Genomic DNA, 13,093 nt, shown 5'->3' with positions numbered 1-13,093 from the left:
CACCTTCTCCAGGAGCTGGAGCTGCCCATGGCACTTTTCCCTTTCAGCTGTGTTCTCAGCTGCTACACGAGTCATGGCTCTAAACTGCAGGCAGGGATCCTTTAGGTGCCCCCGCCTGTGCCCCCACCAACACCCACCTCCCACTGCAAGCTGGGCAATCCTTTCTGGTGCTGAGCAGCAGCTCCACACTCCCTTCCTGGTGGCATCTCCCACCTGGGTGAGTGAGAGGCCATTCTGCCAACCTTCAGCGCTGCCTGGGTTGGTGCCAGGGTGTGCTTGAAGACCCCCTGAGCAGCCCTTGAGCCCCAGCCGGCCCTGCTCCCCCTCTTCCTGAGCATCCTGTCCCAGTTTGGCAGTTGGATCCCAGCTGGGCGCCGAGCTCCAGCTCTGGGAAGGAGAGAAGCATGCGGTGCCCCAGGCTCCTCCACGTATCTTCCACCCCACTCTGCATCATGAGAAGAAAGAAGCCAGAGACAGTGCTTGGCACAAGCAAAAGCTGGTACTTTATTGCTTTATTAATCCCAGTGAAGGGATCAGGCTGGCAGCAGCTTTACCCCTGAGCAACAACGGCATCGATCCAGTTACGGAACTGGCTGACACGAGTGTACATGGCCGGCGTGTTGATGTTGCAGTTGGAGGTTCCCCAGGAGACAATGCCAATCAAGGTCCAGCCATTCCCAGTCTGGTACACCAGAGGTCCACCAGAGTCACCCTGTGGAGAAGATTGCTGCTTAGTGCTCCTGGCACATGCTCCAAACTGGTCCCTGCCACCCCAGCCACCTGAACCCCTACGTACAGCCAGGTGTTGGGGCTTAAATATCTGGCTCCATAAGTGGAAGACCCCATGTACCCTGCTCCTCCACCCTCCCTGTGATGTGGTGGGAGCTCAGCAAGACCCCTCATATCCTCCTCCACCCACCCTGTGCAGCAGGAGCTTGGCTCCTTACCTGGCAGGAGGTGGCACCAGCCCCACCAGCACAGATCATGGCGCTGGTGATGCGACTGCCCCAGTACTGCATGCACTGGCTCTGGGAGATCAGGGGCACGGTCACCTGCTGCAGGACTGTTGCCAAGGCTTGGGCTAGAGGAAAGAAGCACCATTAGATCACCTCAGTGTCTGTGGGTCTCCTGGAGTGCACACAGGTGCCCTGGGCAAGCTTTCACTGGTGCCTGGGTGGTACCATACAAAGCACCTTCCTCCTCCGTACCAGCAAACCACTTCTTCTCCAGGATCACCTCGTGCAGGCAGCCCAGAGAAAGGGCAGGCTTGTGCCTGTGCACAGCCATCCCTGGGTTACACACACACCCAGCCCCTGAGCACACACCTGCACCTGCGTGCACACTGGTACACGCTCAGACAGGGCTACTCCACTGCCCATCTCTCCCCCTTCTCACATTTACAGGAGATGTCACCCCCACAGGCACCCCTGGACCCTCAGAGTCCCGAGGAAGAAGAGCAGCTACACACAGGCCTCCCTGAAGCTGCAGCTTACGTACAGTTGGGGTTGGTGCGTCCCCAGCCGGTGGTGACAGCCCGGGCGTTGGAGGGCAGAACCAGGTTGGCAGGGGCCAGGCAGACGGTGGACACACGGGACCCCAGCTGGGCGGGTGTGGACAGCCTCAGCAGGGTGATGTCATTGTTCATGGTGTTGGGGTTCCAGCCGGGGTTGGTGATGGCCTGCAGAGAGAGAAACAGCACAGCCCTTCATGGCTGCCCCGTGGGAGCAGCCACGGCGTGGAGCTGCAGCCCCGTCCCAGGACCCGCCTGGCTCACCCTGGACACGGTCTTCACTTGGACGGGCTCGCTGTTGGAAGCAAGGCTGTATTCCCCCAGGACAACAACGTGGGCACGTGGGCTGTGAGAGGTAAGAGGGAGTCATGGGCAGTGTCCAGCCAGGACCCAGGGTGGGAGCAGCACTGGGGCAGCCACTATGGGGACAACTGGGGAGGAAGCCCTGGGCTGCTCAGGCCTTTGGGGCTGACCCAAGTGCCACTCAGAGATGCCCAGGATGCTCTGAGCCCCTGGCCCTGCCAGCAGCACTGGTGTGGGCTGGCTGGGCATCGCTCCTTACTTGAAGTTGCAGTGGGCAGCTGTGACGACCCAGTACTGGTTGATCAAGGAGCCGCCGCAGAAGTGGGATCCTGTGGTGGTCTGGGGAGGGAAGAGAGGAGAGGAGCTGGGGCTGGGTGGGCTGAACACTCCCAAGCTGAGGACAGGCAGAGGTTCCCTGGCAGCCAGCTGGCCATGCCAGTGCTTAGGGCAGTGCCCAGGGAGGGGGACAGTGCTGTACCTGCAGGGACACCTGCCAGGGCCATGAGCCGGGCACAGCGTTCTGCCCATTGACAATCCTCTCGCTGTAGGCCACCGAGGGACTGATGGCAGGCACCCCGCAGCCTGCAGGAGAGGCACAGGGAACAAGGGTGACCCAAAAGCTCAGGACTCATATCTGGGGGTTGCCTGTGCTGCTGTGGGTGGCTGTGTCACCCTCCTTGGCATCCTGCTACACCCTGAGGACCTTCCCACACCCATGGGCAGCACTTACCTGAGACGGTGCTGGCAAGGGCCAGGCAGGCAACCACCCACAGGAATGCCATCCTGAAAGGAGATAGGCTGAACCCCTGGGCACCACGAGCTTTATAGCAGCCAGGGAGCCACGTGGCTCATAGGTGACCAGGTTAAGGTCCCCCTGTGGCCTTGTGATATGTGTGGGCAGCAGTGACGGGCCAAGCCTGGCACACACACAAAGAGGGACGTGGGAAGGTACTGTCAAAAGACACCTGGGGGGCTTGGGCTTTTGCTGTCGTGGGTTGTGTTAGTTCTGACTGCAGGCTGTGGAGCTGGAGCAGGAAGCACCACAGGGCTGTGCTGGAGGGCACAAGAGGCTGGTTGTGGGCACACAGCTGGGGTAGCAGTGAGGTTGGACATGCTGGCATGGGCACCAGTTCCTGTGGTGGGAGGTCATCCCGTGCTCAGACTTTTTTCAGATCTATTGGGACTAGAGCTGTTTTTCCACATGGCCATGAAGTCCTGGCCTGGGCCCACCTGGATGTTCCCAGGGCTCAGGGTTGAACACTTTGAACCATGTCTGTGGTGCAGGTGAGCAAGTCCCATAGCCAGTGGGGGCAGGTGGGGAGAGCAGACACCTTCCCAGGCAGGTGGGAGTGTGGCCAGCTGGGCAAGCACACCATGAGCCCCAGGGAGGACAGTGGGCACCTCCCCAAGCTGAGGTCGAGCCCTTCACTGAGCATCCCCCCAGCACTGCAGCCACCTGACCCAGGGCTGGGGAACATCAGCCCCCTCTGTCCTGGACAGTGGGATATGTAGTGTCTGCATCATCCCCCGTGTCCTGGGCGATCTCCTGGGCTGGCACAGGGTGCAGGGAGCCAGGTCTGGGGTGATGCTGAACATGGGGATGGATCCCTCCCTCTCTGTGCCACCCACATACCCCAACCCTCCCGGGAGCGGAGCCTGGACATAGGAACAAGTGCAGAGCTTAGGCCTTTATTTCCAGCAGTGGTACCATGCAAGGACAGTGGGATGTGGCCCATCCCAGGGTGGGAAGCGTGGCAGAGCATGGAGGTCTCCAAGGGCGCTGCAGGGGCTGGGCAAAGGGTGTAGGGAGAGACAGACTGCTCCTGATCTTCATATGGCACCTGGAGGAGATGCCAAGGCCTGGGCAGCAGCACAGGAGGGAGGAAGAGCCAGTGCTCAGGGTGGTGCTACCCATCACGGAGGAACCTTGGAGCAGGACAACACACCAGGCACAACCAGGCTCTCCATGCAGTTTGGGAGCCTCCAACTCCAGTCTTCCTCCTGGCAAATGAGCCAGAGCCAGGGGTCTGGCAGGTCAGCAGGAACTCAGAGCTGTCCCTTTGTGCCAGCAGGGATAGGGCTGATGGCACTGTCCAGGATGGGGAGACCACCTTGTGCTCTTCTCCTCAGCATCTCTGAGCCATGACGAGCTGGCTCAGCTGCTCCCCACTGGCCATGCAGGACCCAGCCAGGTGGAGCAGCAGCACCCAACCCCAGGGCTGAGCCCAGGGTACCTCCCATGGCTGAAACTCTCCTGCCAGCCTGGTCCCAGCAAGGCTCCAGTCTGCCTCAGACTTGGAATGGTGACAGCCTTCATGGCTAGTGTGAGAATCCTTAAAATCAGAGGGTTTTGGGAGAGCTGGGAAAGCAGGCCTTAGAAATAGCATAGAAACTTAGAGCTGGCTGGGACACACACTGGTTCAGGGGGCTGTCTGGAGACTTGGGAAAACCCAAACATCTCTGCAGCCCCATGGAGATGCGAATTTGTCCCAGCTGCAGATTCCTGTCCATTCTGCAACTCTTCTTTCTCCTGCGGGCAATGGGCCTGAGCAGCCCTCAGTCACTGTCCCAGCAGGCCACCAAAACAGCTACAGGTTGGATTTCCCCCAGTCCAGGTATCCCAGGACTGGTGCTTGTAGGGGACAGTCTTCTCATGGAGCAAGACCAGAGGAGAATGGCCTTTATCCAGACTGTCCCCAACACAGGATGAGGTGCCATGTGTAGGGGATGCCACGTGTCACCTGTTCTCACCCTGCACAGCCCCTAGCTGGGCCAGCAGGGCACCAGTGCCAGGCAGGGTCAGGCACACTTGCCCTTGCGAAGGCAGAAGGGCAGCTCGGGCACAGGGACCAGGATGGTGCTGAAGATGGGCCGGTAGCCCTCGGGCAGAGCCTGGGGGTGCTGAGCCATCATCTCCAGCACCACGTGCCGCACTTCCTTGGAGACGTCCCCGCGGATGTCCAGCAAGGTGGAGATGTGCTCATCGCTGGGCAGAGAGCCAGGGGTGAGCCCGAGCACTGCTCGTGTCCTGCAAACCTCCCCCCATCCACAGAAACCAAAGCCAGGGGAAAACTGGTATTTTGTACCAGGCCAGGTAGCATTTTCTTGAAAACAATTCCTCCCAACCTTTTTAATTTGGTTTTGACATTTCCAATTTGGTGTTTTGTTACTTTTCATGGTTTGTTTGGCTACTAAATACAGATGTGCAAATGCCACAGCAGAACTGCTGTTTTCTGTACACCTTTGCCCTTGGGACTTTTCAAGAACCCCTCCAATCTGGAACATGGGAAAAGGAAACCTCAGGGAGAAAGGGGTAAAGGCTCAGGTTTCTGCCTGCTCTGCTCTGTCACCTCAGAGGGTGCAGGCCAAGACTGGCTCTCCTGGGCAGGCTCACACCCATCCCCTCCTGCAGGGAGTACCTTACCTGACATCGGGGTACTTGGTGATGAAGCCCAGCACCTCCAGGCTGAGTAATGCTGGGTCTTTGAGGCAGATCAGCTCCCGCAGGGCAAAAACAGCCTCCAGGCTCTGCTGGCCCCGGTCCAGGCCCTGGGAGGGAAAGCAGCCAGGTGTGAAACTCAGAGGATGTCACTGCAGTGGCTGGGGAGGCAGCTGCATCCTCAGTGCCCACGTGGGGACCTGAGCCCCTGCAGCTGGTGTCTTCCCACTGAACATGCCCCACCCATCAGGGGCTGCTGGGCAGGGTGATGGTCCCCAGAGTCCCTAATCCAGCCAGTTCCTCTCATATTGGCCTCACAACCACCCAAGTGTGACAGCCCCATTTGCTCGTGGGCTGTGGGCTGGAGGGCAGCAGGAGGGTGAGGTGATGCTCCCTTTCCGTGGTGCAGCCCCGGCTCCCCACCACAGCCAGGCTTCTCTCACCAGGCCACAGAAGAGCTCCCGGAGCTGCGAGGCGTCCTGCAGCAGGCGGTGGCACAGCTGGCCCCGCTCCTCCCGGCTCTTGCACACCATCTTCCTCTGCAGCAGGGCCCGCAGGTACTGGTTCGCCACCAGGAGCTCACTCTCGGCCAGCAGGAGCTGGGCAGGGGACAGCTGTTAGTGCTGGCATTGCCTGAGTGTCCAGACCCAGCTCCCCAGGGTCTGGGGAGGCAAAAAGGGCGGCTGATACAACACCAAGCCGTGGGAACAATCTCGGGGGAGCCCCCTGACCGAAGGGACAGAGAAAACAGGATTTGGGGGAAGCCCTGAACATCTCCATGTGGCGGTGCTCTCTGCACTGCTCCAGAGGACACAGACTCCTGCATCCCCAGCATCCTACACCCCAGCACGGTGCCCACTGCCCAGCCTCCCTGTCCCACAGACAAGCAGCAGCTCCAAGGAGGTACCGTGAACACAGGTTTCCTGACGCGGGAGAAGTCCTTTGCATACTTGTCAATCACTTCACACATGCTGCCGACCAGCTGGGACCCGGAGAGCCACTTGCGGGAAGGCAGCTGCAGGCAGAGGGGCTGCAGGGAGCAAGGAGCAGCGTCTGCGCCCTGCACCATCGCAGAGCTGCCAGCTCAGGGCAGCACAACACCCACAGCTGCTGCCTGGCACCATGGCCACTTTGCCTTGCAAAGCCCCAGAGCCCCTGCTGCCAGCCAAAACTCAGTGTAAAATCAGCAGAGTGGTTAAGGTTAGGAAATTATGGAAACACTGGGGCTGTCCCTCCCTGACACCCTGAGAGCCTCCTTTTGGGGCTTTATCTGGGTCATGATGCACACCTGAGGTATGGGCAGCGCTCTGCTCCTCACACACCTGCTTTTGGCCTGTCCTGCCTATTTTTAATTTCTACTCCTCCCCACTTCCCTTGTGTAGACATAACATGTTTTTTGATTTCCTACTCCTGCCCTGCTGTCCTTGCCTGTCTTCCTGCTTGCAGGCACACACTCCTTCTGTCTCAGCTAGGGCCACTGCTGCCTGCAAGCTCTTCACCCTTTGGCTCTTCCTTTGTTTTCATGGCATTCAAGCCCTAAATAGTAATGTTGTTAATTATTCCAGGTTTTTGGTCCAGACTCCAGGAAAGCTAAATTTGACTACACTAGCAGGAAACGACTCAGGCAGTTGCACATGGATTTGTATCCTCCACACAGACTTTGCTGCTCTCCAGCTGGTTTTCTGCCATGGAACAGCCAGAAGGAGCATGAGGCAGCTCGGGGGGGCTTTGGCTCTTGGGCTCTGTCCGTTAGTGATTTGGGGGCCATGAGCCATCTGCCCAGCGATACGGGGTGGTGCTGTTGGTGACAGACATCGGGTGCTTTATCAAGGTCTGGGGGACAGGCTGGCAGAGATGTCTGCAGGGTGATAGCAGGGTATAGAGTAAATGGCAGGGACCCTGAGCAGGAATGAACTCGAGTTGCAGTAGGGCTGTTAGTGCTGGGTTCAGCTTTGTTGCAGCCCTGTCAGCCTCAGGTGCTGGACCAACATACCTGCAGGTCCAGGAGCAGTTCCTCCAGCAGCAACTGGGTAGCTTTCTTCTGCATCCTGTCTAGAGCAGCCTGCAGGGATCCAGGCACTTCTCTGCAGGCAGTGTCAGGGTGCAGGGAGGAGACAGAATTGCTAGGAGAGGGAAGAGAGGGCACAGGTCGCCTGGGAAGCATAGCAGGAACACTGGCCCCAGGGAAGATGGGGGCGGGTGTTACTACAAGAGCTACCAGGTGCTGGTGCAGGGTACCTGAGAGCCAGGTTGTTGTTGAGCACGGCCAGCAGGTGGGAGATGTAGTACTTGGGAACGGCCCGGTCCTGCTGGTGCTCCTTCCCGCACTGCACCAGCGCTTCCCGCAGGCTGCAACACAGCGAGGCAGAGGCAGCCGTGACGGGCAGGCAGAGCCCCAGGCGGCCACCACGGGGAGCTGGCCCTGGGATGCTCCTGGGGACACCTGACCTCCCACAACCCTCCCAGCTCACTCGGCTCCTTTCAGATCCTGCAACCAGGCTGGAGAGTGACAGGTTGTTGGGCAGGATGGGGCAGTGGGACCCATTCTGGATCCCCTTGGGAGGGCTCAGCTGACAAACATTTGGGGCAGCAGGCCCTGAGAGCTGATGTCCCCAAAGGCTGAGACAGCAGCCCCATGGGTACAGAGGCTGCTGAGCTTTCTGTGACTTGGATGAGCACTGGGTGCCCCACAGCAGATCTCCACCCCCACCTGTGATGCTTAGCCATGGCCCCAGGGTGTGTGAGGGTGGACAGGGGTGTAAGTGGCTCCACTGACCGGCCCAGGAATGCCTCAAGCTCCTCCAAGGCCATGTTGTAGATCTTCTGCTGCAGAGAGTCGGTGATCAAGGAAGCCACCTGGATGTTCTCATTCAGCATCTGCAGAGGAAAGTGGAGGTGATTCAGGGAGAGCCTGCAGGCCATGGAATCCTTTCTGGGAGGTCTCAGCATGGCCATGCCCCATCTGTACCCATGTCCTTGGGGTCCCACCTGCATGACAATGGCAGGCAAGGCTGACTGGAAGAAGCCCTCATGGTCTGTCTCAGGTTCCTCTTCCCTGAACCATTCCTTGAACTCCACCTCCAGGGTTCTCTGCATCCACTCGAAGACGCTAGCCTGCAGGATGGACACCCGCCACAGGCAGCCCAAGAAGCCAGGTACAGACTCCCTTGAGAGCCAGCACAGCGAGTCCTGGGCCTCATCCCAGGCTCATGATGAGCAGATGCTTGGCTCAGTGGGAGTCCCCATCCTGCTCACTCACCTTGACTTTCATCACATATCTCCTCTCTGTCTGATCCACGAGCTCAGAGGACATCAAGGGATCCAGAGCAGAAACATCCACTTCTGGGAGGAGGTCAGGGTGAGCCATCATCTCTGGGCTGGAGGGCAGAGGTGGCGCAGGGTTGGGAAGGCCTGTTTTCCTGGAGTTCCTACCTGTCCCTCTGCCCTTCTGGTGATCATCCCCTGGCAGCCAGAGACACTCTCCCAACCCATCCATGAGCTGGTGAACAACCCAGCTCTCCACAACATCCCTCACTCACAGGTTGGTGCTGACCTGTGGTACACACGGAGCGCCCACTCAAGGAGAAGGAAGAGTCCCTGTTTGTCCAGGTCCTCCCGCAGGATCTCCTGGAGGTGGCTGCTGAGGGCCTGGTGGTAGGTGGCAGTGCAGACACTGAGGATGTTGTAGTGAGCTGGGACACACTGAACCATCAGGTCCTTCACCACAAGCAGCTCAGACACGATGTCCTTCTGCAGCGCTGCCAGGTGCTTGGCCAGCCCTGGCCCCTCAGCATCCAAGCGAGGAACATGGAAACGGCCTCCTGTGATGGTGTCCTGGAGGACCTGGTAGAACTTCTGCCTCCAGCCCTTTGGGCGGCCAGGGGGCAGGAAGGTGGCCTCCAAGAGCAGAGCATCATCTATTTTCTCCTCCCTCTCAATGATCCTCACAGCAGTGACAAAGAGAACGGGGTCCTCGCGCACCAGCCGCAGGCTGCTGCCCACAATGTCCCACAGCTGCTTGGCCAGGCTCTCGTTGAGGTCCTGCAGGCCACTGAAGTAGGACAGCACAGTTGCCTGGGCACCGGAGAGCCCACGGAGGTGCAGCTGGGAGAGGATGTCATCCCGGAGTTGCTCCACCATCATGAGCTCCACGTGGGCCTCCAAGAGACGCTGCCCATGGAGCAGCTGCAGGATATGGGAAAAAACCTCGTGGACTGTGGGAGAGGGAGGAGAGATGCCAGCACTGAGTGTGGAGATGAAGGGGTTTGCACCAGGGACATAGATGCAGATTATCAAGGAGATGGTGAGGGGAAAGGTCTGGGGCTCTGGGAACACCACTGGATCAGGCCCTGAAGAAGCAGGGATATCTCCATTCACCCAACTGGCAAAGCCTGAGTGACCTGCTCAGGCTTTACCACCAGCCCTGCACGGAACCCGTGGTTGGACTGAGGTTTCCCCCAGTGCTTTCCAGCCCAAATGGACCCAGGACTGGGCCACTGCCTTACCCGAGAAGATCTGGGGCAGCACCTGGACCACTGAGGCCAGCTGCACATGCTCCTCCATCAGCTTCCTCATCTGCTGGAGGCCCTGGAAGTGGTCTGCGCTGTCGAGCAGGGCCCACCGTGCAGCACCCAGGTCCTGGCACACGCCCTGCACCTCCTGGGCCGCCGACCGCAGCTGCTCCAGCCCTGCACTCACCCCCTCCAGGTAGGACTGGACAGTTGACTGGGGAGCAGAAAAGGATGGAAGGCACTGGAGCAGCTCCAGAAGGCAGGAGGACTCCACACCATTTGCCCCAGCCCTGCGCAATCTGTGCTGCAGGCACTCTCCCAGCCCCTCAAGGTCCAGGATAAACAGTAATCAGATGTCTCTCTCAGTTTTAAAAGATTACTTTGTTTCTGCAAAGGAGCAGTGGGTCACAGGGCCCCTATGTGCTCCCAAGGCATGAAGGACCTCAGTGGTCATATAAACCCTCCTCCCAAATGGAGTGCCATCGTTTCCAGCCCGGCAGTGGCACTGGCACATCTCTGTGCCCTATCCACTCATTTAATTCCCTGCTCCTGGTGCCAAGAATTCCCAGAAGCAAGTTGCTTTCACTGAGGCCTCCCAGACAATTCATCCAGAGTCAGGATAGGAGAAACCATCTCTAAAATTATCAGGAGAAAGTTGTGGTGCTCAGACTGATTCAGTCCTGAGGTTAATAATTCCTTGGGTCATGCAAAAGGGGATGTGGGTGAGGAGGCAGGAGTGCAGGGAGACTGGGACAGCCCTTACAAATATGTAGAGATGGAGTTTTCCCTGTGGAGACCCACAGGCAGGGACAGGGCGGAGCTCTGTGCCTCCTCCCAGCTGTGGGACAGGGCAGCCTTTGGGGCTGGGACAGGGCAGTGATGGAGTGTGCTGAGTCCTGCACATGGAATGTGCTGAACCCCCTTGCTGTTTTATTTTGAAGGATTGTCAGAGACACAGAAGACTCCTTTTAACACTTCAGGCACTGCCTGGGGTAAGACAGAGGGTGAAGGGGGCTTCCCCCCCTGGCAATTGCACTTCACCCACCAAACGCCAGCCAAAGGAAAAGATTTAGCCAAAAGAGGACAGACAGAGGGTTCATGGCACAACAGGGGACCCTGGCTGGGATCCCTGCCTGAGGAGGGGGTGTGGCTGCAAGTGTCCGTGGGATGGGCAAACACACACCTTCAAACGGGACTGGATGGAGTTGTTCCTCTGCGTCTCCCGTCTCCGGTAATGCCCGAGCCCCTCCAGTTTCTCGGGGCGGTAAAACACCCCTGAAGCCCATTTCAGAGCAGCTCCTCTCGCCAGCTTCTCAGCCTTCTCTGCTTCCGGCCACTCCTCGTCTGGGGATGAAGCCAGGGGTCAGTGATCACAACCAAGAGGGGCAGGAAGGGCCCCTGAGGCCCGAGGCAGGAAGCTCACTGCCAGTGGACTTCCAAGCACATGCGGATGTGGGAAGCCGGGCAGTATGGCACCAAGAGGGTCCTTCTGCAAGGGGCCCCCAAGATGCCACCACCACGGCCTGGGGTTGTCACATCGGCTGTGGCAGCAAGAAGCAAAGCTGCCCTGGGGTGCTGTGAGCACCCCAGACCGAGTGCTCATCCCAGCTGCTCCCCCAAACACAATGCTGGGTTGTCTGAGGGGGTCTGATGCCACTTGGGAAGCTGTCAGCAGGGTTGAGACTCCAGCAGTGAGTCAGCAGGAGGGATGGGGAGATTGCAGCTCTCGCAGGAAGGACAGCCAGGTTAAGGTGAGGTTTGGAGACTCCTGGTCTCCCCAAAGCACCCACGCAGCTGTGTCCCCTTGACACTGGGTCTGGAGCCATGCCAAAGAGCTCCTGGCCACAGTGGAGGGCTGAGAACCAGCACAGTTATCACACAACATTCCCAGTCCCCAGTGCCTGGTTTCATCATTCCCCCACCCCATCCCATTCCCAGCCACTCCCTGCAGCCCCGCGGGGCTGTCCCCCAGTGCCAAGCCAGGCTCCTGCCCTGCTGGGGAGCCGCCTGGGGACCAGGGGATTAGGGAGGAGGACAGCAGCTTTGAGGATAAGATGAGCGGTGAGCAGCACTGCCCCGGCGCAGGTATCACCATCAGGAAGCACAGCCAGGCTGCCACCCCGCAAGGACACAAGGCACCGGCCCCGGCACAGGGAAAAGGAGGGTGGAGTGGGTGGTGAGGCAAAGGGCAGGGGAATCCCCAAAATGTGCTGCAAGCAGCAGCATCCCTTCCCTGCCCAGCTCGCCGGCTCCCCGGGGAGCATCATCCCCGTTACCTCTGGGGCTGGCGGCGCGCTCGTCCCCCGCAGACATGCCCATGGTGTCCAGGCTGCGCGGAGCTGCGGGGCCAGGGCAGGGCTGCGGAGGAAGCCGGCTGCCGTTTCCTCAGCCGGAGCAGCCGCGCTCCTCAGGGCCTCATTGTGTTCCCGCAGCCGCGCTCAGGACGTCAGGAACGGGGGGCGGAGGGGAGGGGGGACACGGGAAGGCACCGCGACAGCCGGCGGTCTGGGGAATAGGAGTCACGGAATCAAAGGATCATTCAGGTCGGAAAAGCCCTCTAAAATCATCGAGTACCAACCGGTAACTGCCAAGCCCACCACTAAACCATGTTCCTAAGTGACATATCCACACGCCTTTTTAACGTGTCCAGGGATGGTGACTTCAACCATCGCCCTAGGCAACATTTTCCAGTGCCTGACCATCCTCTTAAGGAAGAAATTTCCCCTAATAGTCAATCGAACCCTCCCCTGACTCAACCTGAGGCCATTTCCTCTCGTCCTGGAGATCACACCCTGTCTCCCCTCAACGGGTCCCCCCTGTTCTCCGGACACTCAGCCCTGTCCGTGCCCGCAGCGCTGCCCCCTCGCACCCACCGAGGTTCGGGGAGGACAGCGGGGTCCAGACCCCGGCGCACCCACAGTGCGAGCCCACTCGAGGGCGGATCCACCATGAAGGGATGCGCTGTGCCAGCCTGACCGGGAGGCGAGGAGGTGGGGATGCACCTCCATGGCTGCGGATGGACCTGGAGATGTGTCCCTGCCACAAGCTGCCTTCCCCGGGCACAGGCTGGAGGATTCCCCCGGCACTGGGTGTGCTGGAGCAGCAAACCGCCCCTGTCAGCGGGGCGGTGAGAGCTGGTACATGGCTGAGCTTTGGCTTCGGTACCACAGGGCGGGAGTTTGACTTTGGCACCGCAGAACGGAGAGGGGATGAACGCACCCCTGGCTTTACTCCCCCAAACCGACGGGGCTGCCGGAACACCGGGAGCAAGGCAGACCAGCTCCGCAGCCCCGGGAGCCGGTGGGGGGGGGGAGTCCCCCGTCCCCGCCC

General features: G+C 59.6%; 2 protein-coding genes across 3 annotated transcripts; both read right to left on the bottom strand.

The window, feature by feature from the left end:
• Window positions 1-465: 465 nt before the first annotated feature.
• On the bottom strand, window positions 466-3,353 carry CTRL (chymotrypsin like). The gene is made up of 7 exons (XM_054640895.2): window positions 2,544-3,353; window positions 2,292-2,395; window positions 2,073-2,152; window positions 1,775-1,856; window positions 1,498-1,678; window positions 948-1,081; window positions 466-712 (listed from the first exon to the last, which is right to left on the bottom strand). Exons 1-7 carry the CDS (start codon window positions 2,593-2,595, stop codon window positions 551-553), a joined length of 795 nt encoding a protein of 264 aa, XP_054496870.1. The 5' UTR covers window positions 2,596-3,353; the 3' UTR covers window positions 466-550.
• Window positions 3,354-3,486: 133 nt separating this feature from the next.
• Window positions 3,487-13,078, bottom strand: EXOC3L1 (exocyst complex component 3 like 1). 2 transcript variants are annotated; one of them, XM_077185177.1, is made up of 14 exons: window positions 12,637-13,078; window positions 12,040-12,268; window positions 10,947-11,107; window positions 9,758-9,977; window positions 8,806-9,601; window positions 8,512-8,629; window positions 8,241-8,366; window positions 8,029-8,129; window positions 7,491-7,601; window positions 7,246-7,375; window positions 6,160-6,282; window positions 5,696-5,851; window positions 5,238-5,362; window positions 3,487-4,799 (listed from the first exon to the last, which is right to left on the bottom strand). In XM_077185177.1, the coding sequence occupies exons 2-14, from the start codon at window positions 12,080-12,082 to the stop codon at window positions 4,613-4,615; spliced, it is 2,397 nt and encodes a 798-aa protein (XP_077041292.1). In that variant the 5' UTR covers window positions 12,083-12,268; window positions 12,637-13,078; the 3' UTR covers window positions 3,487-4,612. The 2 variants fall into 2 exon arrangements, with proteins under 2 accessions (XP_077041292.1, XP_054496729.2); XM_054640754.2 differs by having other exon boundaries at window positions 8,806-9,466; window positions 12,637-12,840.
• Between the last annotated feature and the right edge of the window lie 15 nt (window positions 13,079-13,093).

This window comes from Agelaius phoeniceus, chromosome 12 (assembly GCF_051311805.1).
Source record: "Agelaius phoeniceus isolate bAgePho1 chromosome 12, bAgePho1.hap1, whole genome shotgun sequence".
Taxonomy (NCBI): Eukaryota; Metazoa; Chordata; class Aves; order Passeriformes; family Icteridae; genus Agelaius; species Agelaius phoeniceus.
Note: the sequence above shows the minus strand (reverse complement) of the source record. Positions and strands in the feature narration are given on the sequence as shown.